The sequence below is a fragment of the Rhinolophus hipposideros genome, assembly GCF_964194185.1.
Source record: "Rhinolophus hipposideros genome assembly, chromosome: 15".
Classification (NCBI taxonomy): domain Eukaryota; kingdom Metazoa; phylum Chordata; class Mammalia; order Chiroptera; family Rhinolophidae; genus Rhinolophus; species Rhinolophus hipposideros.
The window spans coordinates 27,630,656-27,647,495 of record NC_138061.1 but is presented as its reverse complement, the minus strand read 5'-3'; the positions used below and the strand labels follow the sequence as shown (position 1 = coordinate 27,647,495).

The window sequence follows — 16,840 nt, the reverse complement described above, 5'->3', positions numbered from 1 at the left end:
CTAAAAAATCTTGCCTGAATATGTTAATCTCCAGACTAGTGGCTCTTTATCCTTTTTTATTCATTTTTATTTTTTTTTTTAAGATTTTATTGGGGAAGGAGAACAGGACTTTATTGGGGAACAGTGTGTACTTCCAGGACTTTTTTCCAAGTCAAGTTGTTCTCCTTTCAATCTTAGTTGTGGAGGGTGCTGTTCAGCTTCAAGTTGTTGTCCTTTCAGTCTTAGTTGTGGAGGGCGCAGCTCAGCTCCAGGTCTAGTTGCCGTTTCTAGTTGCAGGGGGCACAGCCCACCATCCCTTGCAGGAGTCGAACCAACAACCTTGTGGTTGAGAGGATGCACTCCAACCAACTGGTAGGCAGCTCAGCTCAAGGTGCCGTACTGAATTTTAGTTGCAGGGGGCGCTGCCCACCATCCCTTGTGGGACTCAAGGAGTTGAACTGGCAACCTTGTGGTTGAGAGCCCACTGGCCCATGTGGGAATCGAACCGGCAGCCTTCGGAGTTAGGAGCATGGAGCTCTAACCGCCTGAGCCACCGGGCCAGCCCTTTTTTATTCATTTTTGTTGCTCATGAATCCCTTATTAAAATAATGTAAACTTGCTCCACATAAATGCACACACACACTGAATTCTGCATACAACTTTTAGGATTCAAGGATTCTGTGACGCCATCTAAGGTTAAGATCCCCGGTGAGGCACCTCAGCAGTAGTTGGCTAAAAAGGAAACCTTTCTGCTTGTGAAGTGTCAGCTAGTATGGATAAGAGGTAGCAGAGAAACTTCATGGACACAGCCTATAGGACCCATTTTTACCAGCAGAGGGGAGTTCTGCAGCTCTCTTTGGAGCATTTCTGAGACAGGTCAGAAGGGGTCAGGTGCTATGGGAGTCCCTTGGTGAACAAGCTGGTTTTGGGTCATACCAAGCAGTATCCTCTATGGAGCATTCTGGACTCCCATGGTCACTTATACCCTACAGTAAAGAGGTGCCGTTTTTTTGTTTTTTAAATAGAATTCTCTTTGCGACTTTGTGGCTAGTGCAAAGAAAGAGCTGGTATCATCCTACTGGATAGTCCAGTGGGAAGAACTGTCCCAGATTTCTGGGAGAAAGTTTAGGGCAACAAGTGAGGCCACCCTCTAATGCCACCTTGCATTTCCGAGTATGGCTGCTTGGCAACATCTTTAACACGTGGTTTCTCAACATCAGCCTATGATATGTCAGATTCCTTAGAGGGTTGTACTCTAGTTTCCAATAATGACTAGACGTTCTTTTCCTAAGAGATGTACTTACAGGAAACCATCTGTGACACTGATAATAAAGAGGTCTTTTTCACATGGGCACAACCAGCTATGAGATGCAGGAGGCTAGCAGGTCTCTGTGGTCAGGGAACAAAGTGCCCCCGTGAGCTAAGGTATTTGGACACATGCTCCAGTACCATGGTATGGAAGAGTCATCTAGGCCCAAGACCCAGATCCGCCCTTGTAAGTATGACAGGCATATTAACATCTGTAAGCTTCAGGTTCTTCAACTATAAAATGGACACATGAATACTTACTTTAGAATTACTGAATGAATCAATAACAAATTACCTTAAGAACAACCTAAGAATAAAGTCTCAAAAATTATCTTTGGGGGGAAATAAAAGATGAAAAAAAGAAAGTAGGGCCGGCCTGGTGGCTCAGGCGGTTGGAGCTCCATGCTCCTAACTCCGAAGGCTGCTGGTTCAATTCCCACATGGGCCAGTGGGCTCTCAACCACAAGGATGCCGGTTCAATTCCTCGAGTCCCACAAGGGATAGTGGGCTCCGCCCCTGCAACTAAGATTGAACACGGCACCTTGAGCTGAGCTGCTGCTAAACTCCCGGATGGCTCAGTTGGTTGGAGCGCGTCCCCTCAACCACAAGGTTGCTGGTTCGACTCCCGCAAGGAATCGTGGGCTGTGCCCCTTGCAACTAGCAATGGCAACTGGACCTGGAGCTGAGCTGCGCCCTCCACAACTAAGACTGAAAGGACAACAACTTGACTTGGAAAAGTCCTGGAAGTACACACTGTTCCCCAATAAAGTCCTGTTTCCCTTCCCCAATAAAAATCTAAAAAAATAAAAATAAATAAAAAAAGAAAGTAAAAAAATCTTTGGGAAATTAATCTTGGCATTAGTCACATACCTGGGGTAGACAGTCAGGGCGAGATTCAAAGATGACCAGCAGAACTCCAATTGGGACAGTCACTTGTTCTAGTTCCAAGTCTTTTGCAACTCGGGTCCGGCGTAAAACGCGGCCCACGCTGTCCTGTGAAGAGGCTGCAATCTGCCGCAGACCGATGGCCAGGCTGTTCAATTTAGATGTGGAGAGGCTCAAACGTTTCAGCAAAGGAGCTGCAAGTCTCCCTGAAGAGGTGTGAAGAATACATGATAAAGCAGTAGATCTGGCAGGCTGTAACTGTTTTACTGAACAAGTGGCACTGTTAGGAGCAGACACAGAACTTAGTGCGCCTGAGGAAGACAATGACATGCCATTTATACAGCTTTTCTGAGGGGCACAGTTTGGTAGTATGCATCATCAAACAAAGGTATGTAAAAGCATACCCTGTATGCGAGCAATTCAGTTCCACAAATTTATCATCTGCATGAGCAAACGTGCATGTAATGAGGATACTTATCGTAGCATTTTTATAATAGTGGGACACTGGATTCTACATATAAATTCAGACAATGGGCTACAATGCAGTTATTATAAAGACTGTGCCTATATTTACTGATAGGGAAAGCTGTCCAGGATATAGTCTGTGAAAAAGGAAAACTATAGAACAGCATGTATGATAGGGTCCTGTTTATCAAGCATTACATGTATAAACGTCTGCAAGCCATCAAAAACAGTAATGACTGCTGTCTATCTTTTTGCCTTATTTTAATCTTTTATAATCAATGTGTTATTTTTAATATCAGAAACAATGAAGATGGTTTCTTTTGAAATAAAAACTTAAATGATGGCAAAGTTCATATATAAAATTTTCTTTAAATTTAAATACAACAGATATAGGGTGTGATTCTCTACACACACATATTCATACACATGCATGTATATATACTCAGGATAATCATATGGAATATACATCACGAATCATTACTAATGATTAGTTAATGTTGAGATGAGATTATGAAAATTTTCCCTTTCTTTTTTATAGTCACACCACCAAGATAATAAAAAGATTTCTACTTTGGAGTGGAGAAACCAACCTAATATTAAGAAAAAAATTAAACCATCATCCTACTAACCAAATTGTATCAATTAATATGTCTTTGCTTTTCCCCATGGGATAAAAATCAAGTTTTAATTATAGTGCATGCTAAATGTTACAATCGTTTTCCACCTTACAATGAATGCACATTTTCCATGTTGCAAAAATTATTTTAATTACTATTAAATATTTGAGTTAATATAGGTTAATATACTTAACCACACTTATGTTATTAGACATAGTAATATAACAACATAGTACATAAAAACAGGTTGTATCCAAGAATCTTTACATATAGAGCTGTTTTCTCCTCTTGAAACATTTTCTTAGGCTAAACGTCCTGAAATGGGCTTACTGAGTCAAAGGGGATTACGATACTCATATATACCCAGGACCTTGTTCTTAAGCCATTGTGTATCCTTGTGAATTTCCAGAGACAACTGGGATCAGAAGTCAGAGTTCTGCCAACAACTAGTTGTGTGACCTTGAACAACAGTTTTAACCTCTGTAGATCTTAATTCTTTTAAATTAAAGAACTGGATAAGATGTCATCAAAGATTTTTTCCATTTCTAAAAATTTATTTTGTGACTTTCCAATACTGCAAAAATTCAAAAGACCAGATGTAAACTCTAAAGGAAGTTCCAAAGCAATGGCTCAAACATGTTTTAAGGAATGAAAATACGTTCATAGGCCTTGCAGGTTTCTCTAAAGGGAACAACACTAATTTGGATGTTTAATTTAAGGCATATTTATTTTAAAAAGGAAATTTAAAAACCCATAAAAATCAACTGATTATTTTAGGGTACAAAAGACAGAGAATTAGCAAAAGGGAGAGAGAGTGAGGGCTTGACTCTACCTACTCAGTTGTGAGCAAAGTGAGTTCAGCCATCTCACTCAGTCTACATTAGCACCTCAAGGGCACGTCCCGATGGCACTTACTGCTAACTGGGCAGACTACACACTGGTTAATTCACTAGGAGGTAAGCTATCCTTCAGCCAGGCTGCACAAACTATTTCTTTAACGACTTTATATGCACAGTCATTCTGGGTTTGAATCCCGAATCTGTCACTGGTTTTAGGCATGTGACAACTTCTCTGTGCTTCAGTTTTCTCCTCTGTAAAACTGGGATAATAAGTAGTAGCTACCTCACAGGTGCTATGTTGTAAAGCTAAAATGAGTTCCTGTCTGTTAAGCGCTTAGCACAAAGCCTGGCAACACAGAAAGGCTTCGATATATGTGAGCTGCTGTTAGATAAATGTCTAAAATAGTGAGGTCCTCAATCTTTTTCTTTTTTGTCCTGAAATTACCATAATAGCCATGGCTGTTGATCTGTGAGGAATGGAAACAGCCCCTTTGGGGGGTTGTACTGGGATAGGGGATGGAGAGAGTATGTAAGTTTGAAACAGCCCAACGAACACTAGTCACCAACCCTCAATAAATAGGATGCAAAATATACAATTTCTTCTATAACAATGTTGACTTTAGGCAGACCATGATGTAAGAATTATTAGTAAAACAAACAATAAGGACCAAAACAAAACCCTCCATGGTGGGGTATTTACCCTCTGCTTCCTCCAAGTCTTTTTTGTTGGCTGACAGGATTTCATCACGCTGGTCTGTCAAGAGATCAGCCAGATGATGGATAATCTCTGCTCTCTGGGAAGAATGGTAAAACATTAAAAAACAAGCAAACATGTTAATCCAAGAAGAATGCATACCTACTCCTTTAAACCTACTCTTCTGATTATGCCGGGCCTTACTCCCAAATCCAAGGTCACCAATGACTGAAATCTTACTTCGTATCATTCATTTCCCACCACTGCTCCTCTCATTTTTTCCTTCCTCTCTCACTGCTAATCTCCCCCTATTTCTTCTTACTTCTCCTCTTTCACCACTCCTGATTATTATGATTAGCAAACCATGGCTGAGCGATGGGGGAGGGGGCTTGATGAATTACATAATTCATCCATGAGACAGGCCCAGCACTCTGAATCAGCAGGACACACACATCTCAACACATTTAATGTTGCTAGCTGTACATAATTTATTTCCCAGGTAAGTCTTTACATCTAGCTTGTCTTATTTGATAATGAATGACTTATTTAACAAATTCAGTCAAAAGGGAAAAAAACCCAGTCCTGGATGCTTGGGGAGACCCCAACCCTTACCTACCCAGACTAGGAAATGTGGGAAGTCAGTGTGGTAATTAATGAAGGAGTACAAGTGATTTAACAGAGAAAGAAGCTAAGCTCTTCCTTTGTTTTCCTTTCTCTACTTAGAGTTATTTTAAATTCTCGTTTCCTTTCTCAGGCCAAAGTACTCCTCAGAAGAAACCTATGTACATCACTCTCAAATCTACCCTTAAAGACAATCCTTGGGAAGCCAGCCCCCAGCTCCCACGTGATCTCCCCGCATTTCCAGCCTCATCATGTCTCTACTTCAACTGACTGATTTGTTGTGGACAGGGTAGGACTACGACTACAGAGCAGGCTCCTGATAGGTCACTGAGGTGATTTGGATGGACGGGATGAGCCATTTTCCTCAATTTCCATGCTCAGTATGTGGCAGGATTAGGGAGCCTCCCTGGTCTCATCATTTTCGTATTTTTGATCAAAACATCATAGTGATGAAAAGCTACCTTAGGCCTCAGCCTACAAAAAACAAAAAGGAAAATAAAATTTAGAAAAAGAAAAAAGGCAGAGCAAATGTGAATCAGACTTGTAACTTGGATACTCCTGGGGAACACAAGGAATAAAGGGGGAGATGGCAGGCTTGACTGTGGCCTAAACCTCACAGCACGACTCACTCTGAAAACTAACAAGACTATTGGCAAGGGCTATTACCTGCTCTGGTTCCAAAGTGGCCAGCATCCTTCCTCCTGATCGGGCCATTTCTGCCTGCTGCTCAACAGTAGGGCCTGCCGGAACATTTGCAAGCATCAGATCATTGTCAGCTTAGATCCCTGTCACTATCCCAGCACGTACACACGCTCATCACATGCCCAGGCTGTACACTTGGTGCCTTGGTGTGTTTGCGGCACAGAGATCACTCTGACCAATAAAATGGCAAAAGAATATACCAGGTTAACTCAGGTATAAACACAACAAACTTGTCTGTTTCTGGGGTAGACAATGTAACGTATGTCTTCTAGAGTTCTTTTTGATTCCACTTTGGCTCCTATTTTCTAACGTGTCCGCATTTCTGAATGTAGATTACAACGCAATCCTACCTTTGTGAACACTTGAGAGCACATATCATACCTTACGCATCTTTGCAGCTCCAGTGTTTATTAGTACCTGGCATCCAGCATGGGCCTACCAAATGTTTCTCGAGACAATAGTTGCTTATATTCTTTGTCTTTAACTTAATGCTTTTAGAAAGAACAGGAGGCCTAGTTAGGCAAGTTAAGTTTTACAAAAGCAAAGAAAAATCCAGTTTTGCAAATAGTGTTCAAAACAATACCCCATTTCATAATACTAGCACATCAATTTTGTGATCCCTGTTCCCACAGTGAGAGCTCAGCCTTCAGTCCCTTCAAGGCCATGGTATCACTAGCTATCATCCACAGACCAAGGGACTCCATGAAGAGCTACTTACCTGCAGGCTTTACTTCAGAAAAGAAGGTACCAACCTTCTTTCCCTCCACAATGTCTGTGATGACGTGCCCAGACACCTTTGCATGGGTTCCATTGGCAATAACCACAGAAGTGCCACCTTGCAAAGCCCAGAGGGCTGCTTTCACCTAATGGGAGACGTTGGATCCAAAGATGAGATTCAGACCTTTGCAGGGTCCAGTCACCGCACTTTAAACTTACAAAAAGGTATAACATACAATGTAATACTGAGCAATTTAAGTACATACAGGAATGTTTTAGAACAGCTCAGAAGCTCTGGAAACACACTCAGCCCATGTACTCTTCCCAGCTCAACACTGGCACGTGCTGCCTAAAGACGAACCAATCTACCCTTTGTGTTCAGCGTGTCTTCTCTCCAAGACTCTGTACCAGGACTCACCACTTCTACATGGGGCTTATTGTGCCTCTACTTAGTGTCTAGTCTGGTGTTTGGCCAGAGTCTGAAACTGAGTACTCTTAGCTTTTGTAAATGGGGCTTGTGTTCATCTCTGCCATTGCCAATATGCTGCTGCACATTAAGGGTCTAACTTCTTAGAACAATTAATGGGAGAGAAGAATTTTTAAAAGACTTCATCAAGAAAATATTTGAGCTGGTAACATCACAGGATTTAAGAATTATGAAAATATATAAACTTTGCTCTTAAGGACTTTACAATATGGACACACTCTTTATGTAATATTAATAAAAAGAATACAAATACAGCCATGACTAAATATAGGTAGAAAATATGCATTACGCTGGTATTTATATGTGTACATATGTAAGTGTATATGCCTAGTATCTGAACCATTAGCCCCCAAACAATTACAAAAGTAAAAATGACAAAATACTGTCTTGGTTTTATGATCGTTACAGGCTGTAAAAAGGCACCAGATTCTTACCTTGGCTTCCATGCCACCCATTCCCACTCTCGACTTGGTTCCAAATGTCACAGACTGCTGATCTCCGGGATAAAATATATCAATGAGCTTTGCATCATCTGACCCTGGGGGGCTGTCAAAGAGGCCTAAAAAGTAAACAAGAGTCGATAAAACTGCTTCAATGGAAGTGAGTGCCCCCAAGACAGGCCTCCCAGGCACCTGCTAACCACTCTGCACTTGACTCATCCAGATGGATTCTGCTGTTCCACCAGCTCTAACCAGAAAAGAGAATGAGGGACTGTGGAGTCCACTCACACTCAAAAACAGCTCCAGGAGGACTCACCTTACACACTTTTATAACAGGGCTTATTATATGAATGTTTGTCAGCATCAGAGCATGCGTACATCCTTAGCACAAAATTTATTAGCCCTGCCCAGAGTCTAGCAGGAAACTGTCCTCACCTCTGCCCTTGCTACTTATGATGCTAACCCTTAAGGATGTAACTGAAAAAGACGAGTAGCTATTGCAGAAATAGTGCAGCAGGCATATGTTGTTTAAGGTGACCACTTCCTAGCAGGATGAAATGTGAAACAGGTTCTCATTAACTGTCACTGTAACCTACTTATATGCCCCATGTTATGGGTGAGCCTTTGTGAAGGTTATGCTGAGTCAGCAGAAGAGTACATGACTCTTACATTTATTACCACAATGCCTTTGTTCCTTTCATAACTGAGTAGAGTGACATAAAATAAGAGATACATGAAGTGTTACATGCATACCACCCAAGATTTAAGATCCACACAATTTCACTTTAAGCAAGTCAGAGCTTTGGAAAGGGAAAAGAGGGGCCTGAGAAAATGGAGTCCCATCAAAGCCTAAGGGAGGAACGGCCTGTGGCAGGGGACTGGCTAAAGGACATTTGGGGCAGTGATGCCTTGGGTTTTAAATTACTGGTTTTCTTATGCTAACACAGAACCCTTTGCTCCATTATTCCAAATGTCTAATATAGCCCTGCTATACACATCCTCTCCAGGACAGTAAGGGAGTCAGAGGAGGGAGGAAATCGGTGTCCAGTATAGAACAAGGCAGTCTTGAACCATGCGCAGCAATTACAGAGAGAAAAGGAACCTTTCACAGCCTCTGTCCACCTCAACCCAGCATTCCCCAGTTCCCAGGATTTCAGGTGAGCTCTTCTTAGAAGGTATGTCCACCTCAACCCAGCATTCCCCAGTTCCCAGGATTTCAGGTGAGCTCTTCTTAGAAGGTATGTGCAATGAAGCCACAGACTTGGATTCTGAGGCTGTTTTACTTCCATACGATAAACAGTATAAGCAAGGTTAGACAATTCTACGCCAAAACTTCTCCAGAGATGTCAAAGGGGTCCTAGGATTGTGATATATTTTCCCTTATGGCAGCTTCTCAAAACCATCAAGTGAATGATGAGTGAATGGAGAGTCAAACTGAAGCCAAAAGAGGCCCTCTCCACAAGAAAAGAGAAAGGAACAGAGTAACATAACATATAATAACATGGTAGCCATACAGCCTGGATTTTCTGGAGTGGCTCCAATTTAAAATAATCCACCTCATAAATTACCTTAAAAACTGAAAAGTGATCAAAAACACAATTATGTGTCACCTCACACTCACTAGGATGGCTATAATCGAAAAGGCAGAGGTAAGTGTTGGCGAGGATGTGGAGACACACTGGAGCCCTCATACTTTGCTAGTGGAATGTAAAATGCTGCATTGTTTTTACCATTTTGGAAATAGTTTACATGGTTCAATGGTGTTCGTGGTTTGGAAAACAGTTCAGCATTTCTTTAGAAGGCTTAAATACAGATAGAGTTATACCACATGATCCAGCCATTCTACTCCTAAGTAAAATAAAAACATGTTCACACAAAAAGTCATATGTGAGGGAGGCTGGATGGCACAGTTGGTTAGAGCCCCAAGCTCTTAACAACAAGGTTGCCGGTTCAATTCCCACATGGGAGGGTGGGCTACGACCCCTGCAACTGTACTTGGAGCTGAGCTACGCCCTCCACAACTAGATTGAAGGACAACGACTTGGAGCTGAGGGGCCCTGGAGAAACACACTGTTCCCCAATATTCCCCAATTGAAAAAGAAAAATGTTGTACATGAATATTCAAAGCAGCATTAGCATTGATGCTATTTATACAAAACGTCCAGAACAGGCAAATCAATAGAGACAACGTAGATTGGGGGCTGCGTAGGTGCTGGAGAGTTTGTGGGGGAAGTGAGGAGTGACTGCTAATGGGTATGGGGTTTCTTGTTGGGGTGATAAAAATGTTCTAAAATTGTGGTGAGGGTTGAACAACTGTATTAAGACACTAAAAATCATGGAATTGTAAACTTTAAAATAGGTGAATGGTATGGTATGTGAAGTATATTTCCATAAAGCTGTTATAAAAAAAATGAAACTAAAGTGCCTGGAAATGACCCTTCAGCATTTAAACTGCATCTCCCAGACTCCCCCACCTTCTTCTGAGTCATAAAAACCCTTTGTCAGACCACATGGCTCAGAAAATAATGGTCCATACTAAAAAAAGATTAGAAAGACTCAAACAACGAGGGAAACTCATGTGCTCACACATGTAGTACAGGGGTACCTCAGTTTTCGAACGTTTCCGTTGATGAACATTTCGGTTTACGAACGCCATACATTTTATGGATCTATGATATCATTAGATAGTAAAATTCATGCTAAATTTGCAGTTTTAGGGGTTGATTTTAAAGGTCTGGAACGGATTAATCCATTTTGCATTACTTTCTATGGGGAAACTGCACCTTGGTTTTCGAACGTCTCAGAACTCAGTCTTCTGGAACAGATTACGTTTGAAAACCGAGGTACCACTGTACTTAAAACAAACGCTTGGTCAAGGAAACGGCATTACTTTGTACCTTCTACATCTGAAAGAACAATCAAGAGGTCAGTTTTCATTTCCACGGCCAGACGGGCAGCCAGGCTATCGTTATCTTTAACACTAATAACCTGGAATGCAGGTAAAAAGTCATGAGTGAGTAAGCTATACAGCTTAAAAAGAAGTTCACATCAGCACTCAGCTAGGCTCTGGCGGGCAAACATCAATGACCCTGAGTAAGTGGATGACAGCTTTTGCAGGCCCACTTTGATTGTAAAACACCATGCCTACTGGCAATGCCCCTTTCCAAACATGCACCCTTCTACACACGGATGGTGCTCACAGCACCATCTTAAATCACTATCACCCCTCAGCCTGTTGAACGAAACCCTCTGACTTCAGAAGATCGTATGCACCACTGCTCACGATGCCACCTTCTCTCCCAATCTCTGCATCTTGCTAAGTGCCAAGCTTCCGGTGTTAGTACATGCAGCACAGCGTGGCATTAGTGACTCCAGCATGCTGAACCCTTAGAATACTTTACCCACATTTACCCCCTGGAGGTCACTATTGGGCTCAGCTGGGGGGACAACAGCATCGTTTGTGTTGACAATGGGGACGATGTTCATTCGAAGGAGTTCATGAAGTGTCCCATTGAGGTTCCTTCGCTTCTGCTCATCATGGAAATCCAAATTAGTCACCAAGATCTAAAAGGATTAAACAGATGGAAAACACAGGAAGGAGGAAAGTGATCAACTTCCCTCGAACAGCAAACAAAAGATGCTAAGGCTGGAGGAGTTCAACTTCAGGCTTCTGAGAGACACTTCTCCAGTTTCTTTCAGAGATGTGGAAAAAGAATCCCTTGGAAGATTTACTGAAGGATGCTCGAGACTTCTTGCAAACATACTTCAATCCTCAGAGAGCTACCAAATTTCATTTCTTTCATAATAAAATTAATGTACCTATTTTAGAGAGATATTGGGAGAAGTAATGACTGCCATTAATTTCAAAAATATCTCTGTTATCCTAGCAGCTGATTCAGGATCCAGCCAGGAGAGGCACTGAAACATCTGGTGCGCGAGTGAATGAACCGTTTACCCTGCTTGGAAAAGTGTATGAGACAAAATGGAATAGGGCTGTGTTGTTCCTGCTGTGCTGCCAACCATGACTGGAGTTAACAAAGACTGTATCTGAGCATGTGGGACTAATCTGAGAGGCTTATGGAAGGGAATCCTGCATAAGGCACAAAGTGGAAGAAGAGCTAGACATAACTGAGTTCAGCGAAGGGATAAGCACATGCTGCTGAAACGTGGAGTGGAGAGCTGGGCGTGGGGGCTGGTAATCAGCTATGCTTCCTTGCTTGAATCTAAGTATTTAGCAGTGTTTAGCGGGAGAGAAAGGCAAATGGGGATGATAGCAATGGAAAGGGAAAGAACCCCTGAAACTCATGAAAAAATGGTTCACTGAAATCCCTCTGATGTTTAAGGAAGAGGGTTCTTGTGATGTAGAGCCAGCTACGAAGGAAAGGTTGGAGGCAGATGGTCAAGAAGGAAGGTACTGAAGCCCTGATCTTGGGTTTGGCTATACTGAGAAGATTAACAGCAGCCTAATGACATAAAAATGTGGGTGATGAAGACAAAATAGTAACATGACTACAGGGAATACTCACTCATTTGATAAAAAGTTTACTGAGTACCCCTGAAATGCCAGGCCCTGTCCGGGCTGCTGGAATGGAGAAAAAAATATTTTGGTTTGGGGAAGATGGAATGGGGCACATTTTTTTAAGGATAAACCATGAACTCCTTTTCAGAAAAGTTTAGACCTGTAGGAAAACAGGTCAATGTATGGATTCTGATCCTGGTGGTGAAAGTTCAGTCAAAGTAAACACGTATAAGTAGGAGAGGCAAGCAGGAGGTATAAAAGTCCATTGAAAACAGCCGTTGCTCAAACAATTGAACAAACAAGAGGTACTAGGAGACAAGAGTACTAAGAGACAAAAGTATGTGCTTGAAGTACCGTATTTCCCCGAAAATAAGACCTAGCCGGACCATCAGCTCTAACGCATCTTTTGGAGCAAAAATTAGTATAAGACCTGCCTTTAATTTACCACAATATAAGACCTGGTCTTATTTTACTATAACATAAGACCCGGTCTTGTATTAATTTTTGCTCCAAAAGATGCATTAGAGCTGATGGTCCGGCTAGGTCTTATGTTTGGGGAAACATGGTAGGGCAATCTGTTAAGATGCAAATCAGTTTCCTTTCTATGAAGGAAAAATAAGCTGCTGTACTTGTTTAAGTCTTTAACCTGACAAACAACTTACTGGAGACTTCCAAAAGCCACTGAAAATGGTTTCCAAAGCAGGATTAGTAAAGAAAACACAGGATAAGGTGCAAAGGGCCAAACTTTCTTGAAGATAAGCTCACTGGGGACGGCAAAGGTGAGAGAGAAGCGTCCCAGGGATGGATGCTTGTCGGAAGCCGGAGGGGGCAGAGCTCTTTCACAGCACATCGATATGAATGGAAACAGTAGCTGATGGGCACTGACTTTTAATGCGACTTTCATTAAAACAAACAAACCCAAAAAACCTCAAAGAGCATCGAATCTGCGGGGAAAACAGGTTTCTTTCTACTTAGTGTGTAGTTATTTAGTTGATTAAAAATACAATTGAAAATTATTCTCGAAATTTAGGTAAGGTAAAAAAAAGAAGTAGAAAGAAGGTTTTAGAACATTTGGGGTAACCACCAAAAATTTCTAAGTTCCGTGAGGACCAGGACCAGGGCGGATTTGTTCACAACAGTATCCCCAATGCGTAACGGACTCCTACCGGTGCTCAGCAAATATGTGCTGAATGAATGAAAAACCAACCAACCACCAGCATTCCTTTTTCCCTTCAATGCTTAATAGATATCTATGATATGAGGCAACCAGGTGCTAAGTGAAGCAAGTGACTCAAGTCAAAGTTGCCACTGAAATAAGACATTTAATTTTTCTGTCTTCAGGAGAAATGTTAGCACTTGTAGTAGTTTTAAGAGTTACTAGTATAGTAACAAGAGCTAACCCTTATTGAGAGTGTACTATGTACCAGACACCGTAGTAAGTGCTTGTCATATATTTTATCAATAAACCCTTCCAAAAGCCCTCTGAAGTAGGCACTGGCATTCCCCTCATATTTCAGATGAAGAGACTGAGACACAAAGAGGTTAGACTTAAAAGCTTTCTCCAGATGTCCCACCCAGCAAGTGGAGATGCCAAGACTGTCTCCTGGCAGTCTAGCTCCAGAGTCCTGCTCATAAGCCCCTTGCTCCATGGGAATCGTGGCTCCCATACCCCCTGCAAAGGGCAGCCTCTCACCTGGGCAGCACAGATGCTGTACTGCGTAAACATGGCTTCATACAGGGCCATCAGCCCACTCTGTCCGGCGGCTGCACAGGCTCGGGCTTCCAAGACAGGAATTGCCTGTAACACACCAACAAACAAGGTGTGGTTGAGAGAGAAGGAAGGAGGCCTGAGGACCCGTTACAGGGAGTGGGGAAGCAGTACTCACCATCTCTTTCAGATGGTTCTGCCCTGAGTGCAGGGCCTGCCGCACGCTCTGAGACAGAAGGATCTCATGGCGTAAGCGCTGCTTGCCAAAGGCTACAGCTCCACTGGTCACCAGCATCATCTCTCGGCCCTGATTCTGTAGCACTGACACCTGACATTGAGGAAGGAAAATGCACCACAAGTCACTTGTAATTATCTCTTTCCCCTCTTCACAAGAAAATCAGATAGGGTGGACAACTGAGTGGATCTTAAAGATGACCAATGAGTTTTTTAAGTATCGTTATAAATTCATGGATTTAAACATATTTCATGTGTTTAAACTCATTGCAATAATTCTCTTTATGATGTTAAGATCTTCCCATCTTCGGCCAGTGGAATTTGGCTTCCGTACCCATTTAACATGATCAGAGGCCCTGGACAAGACAGTTGACTCTACATATTAGTACTGCCCTGATCTAGAAAGGCCTTCCGTTAGGTCCATGAGTGTCCCAAGCAAATCATTACCAGTTCTCCCTCCTGTTTTCATCAAGTTTCTCCTTCGCTCAGAATCTTCACTCTGCTTTTGAGATTGAACTCCAATTCCTCTACCTTGCTGCAAAGCCCTGCCTACTGGAATGATCCACTTTATTTCCCATTCTCCTGATGAGATCACTACCACCACTTACAAGCTCATCTCCTCCCTGGCCCACCAGCATGCCATACTCATCCCTGTCTTTGTGCCCCATCTGGAACCCACTTGTAGAGCCTCTTCTTTCCCAGAAGCATTGGACTGCACAACTCCAGGGGCACCATTCACACTGTGCATATAACAGCATGGAACATTTCCCCACTATTGGTGCAAATCAAACCAGTCAGAAAGGCCCAGGCTGAGTCCTAGCTCTCCTAGGAAGCCCCAAGAGTAACTATCATCTGACTTTCCCATCTCTGGACCCACCAGTCACTGTCATTTGGGCCCACTCATTTGAATATTCACTGCCTTAAACAATCACTTAATTGTTTCCCAGTTCTGGCTCCCCAAGGGCAGAGACACAGTTAGAGGTCTGTTAAGCCCCTCACAATGTAGCCCTCTGACAAATATTTGTTAAAGTGAATTGATCTGATGGACTCAATCTGGGAGGCAGATTTAATAATAATTGCTTAGTACAGAAAGTGTAAGAAGAAAATGCCATCAAGTTTTAGGTTAGCAGTTTCCTAATACCAACTGCTAAGTTGTTTTTTTGTTTTTTTTTTTATGAGGGTAAGGGGAGATCAAATATATGGTGATAAAAAGAGAACTGACTCTGGGTGGTGAACAAACAATGGGATTTATAGATGATGTAATACAGAATTGTACACCTGAAATCTATGTAATTTCACTAACAATTGTCACCCTAATAAAAAAAATAAAATAAAAAAATAAACTTAAAAAAAAAAGTTTTTTTAAAACTGAAAATATGGTTATAAAGGATAGAGTTGAGTTACAGTTAGAACAGAAAAGCTCTACCTTTATCTCCAGGATGCCTGGATATCTGTTTTTTGACTCTTAGTCAGGGGTTGGCAAACTATAGCTTATAGGTCAAATGTGACCTGCATCTGTTTTTATGAACATAGTTTTATTGGAACATAGCCATGCTCATTGATTCATATATTGTGGCTTCATTTACAAGGTGGCTTTTGTGCTACAATGGCATAACCGAGTAGTTGAGACAGAGCATATGGCCTACAAAGCCTATAATATTTACTATCTGCCCTTTTACAGAAAACGTTTGCTGATCCTTGCCCTTGGCAAAGATAAGGGTAGTGGGATTCGTGACATGATGTTTCAAGTCCAAGACTCCCACTGCCAACTCCCAAGGTCAGTTTCTTTACTGATAATCTGCAGCCAGCCTGGCTTGACTGCATGGCCAGTGGAACATTAAATCCCACTAGAAACTTTGTTTTGAGCTCTTCCAAAGCCAAAATTCCTCGCACAGATCTCCTGTAATTCAATCTGGAGACAGTGTGGTCCCAATCTCCACATAAAGACCCCAGGGGGTTCATGCATAGGGGCTTGTCTGTCTCTCAGACCCCCAATGTCTGCTTGTACTCTCTCTCTCTCTTGCTGTCTTGTATCCTTTGCCTTTAAATGAAAGCCTTACATGGGTATTCTCTGTGGAGTCTGGTCAGTCCTTTTAAATACCTGGACTTGGGATATCTTTGCAATGATAATTCATATTTGTTTCGAGATTATTGGGCTAATTAAAAAAGAAAAAGCCCAGCAAAACAAGAAAGAAGAAAAAAAGCTCAATATTTACACACATTCATCTGGGTTCCCAGCCCTGACTACATATTAAGAGTCACCTGGGGAACTTTAAAAGCACAGGTGCTTGAGCCCCCTCCCAGAGATATCTGGCTGAGTGTGGAGCTCAGGCATCTCCAGGTCCTCAGATGATTTTCACGTGCGGCCAGGATTAAAAATCACTGATGAATATAGCTCCCTATCGCTAAGAAGCCTGAGGGATGAACAGCGTGAGATCAGCTCTACTCCATGACATCCCCTTTGCTCGCCCTGGAATGCTATTTCCCACTGGCACCTGCATTAGGAAAGGGAGTTTCAGATGGGTTAAATCTATTGCACTCAAGTCAAGATGTCAAGATTATTTGTGCAAGCTGATAAACCTGACATGACAGCTTCAAAATGCTATTTTATTTTAGTATAGCAGA

At 42.1% G+C, this 16,840-nt stretch overlaps 1 protein-coding gene across 2 annotated transcripts in view; it reads right to left on the bottom strand.

Annotated features, from left to right (window-relative positions):
- Positions 1-16,840, bottom strand: part of ALDH18A1 (aldehyde dehydrogenase 18 family member A1) — a 37,720-nt gene that overhangs the window by 10,052 nt on the left and 10,828 nt on the right. The window contains exons 4-12 of one of the 2 annotated variants that reach the window (XM_081074734.1): positions 14,160-14,309; positions 13,967-14,071; positions 11,160-11,318; positions 10,652-10,742; positions 7,749-7,873; positions 6,829-6,973; positions 6,075-6,148; positions 4,794-4,887; positions 2,158-2,378 (exon numbers count right to left, since the gene is read on the bottom strand). In XM_081074734.1, coding sequence (XP_080930860.1) covers positions 2,158-2,378; positions 4,794-4,887; positions 6,075-6,148; positions 6,829-6,973; positions 7,749-7,873; positions 10,652-10,742; positions 11,160-11,318; positions 13,967-14,071; positions 14,160-14,309 — 1,164 coding nt within the window. The remainder of the gene's footprint in view (positions 1-2,157; positions 2,379-4,793; positions 4,888-6,074; positions 6,149-6,828; positions 6,974-7,748; positions 7,874-10,651; positions 10,743-11,159; positions 11,319-13,966; positions 14,072-14,159; positions 14,310-16,840) is intronic. The other variant, XM_081074735.1, reaches the window with a different exon arrangement.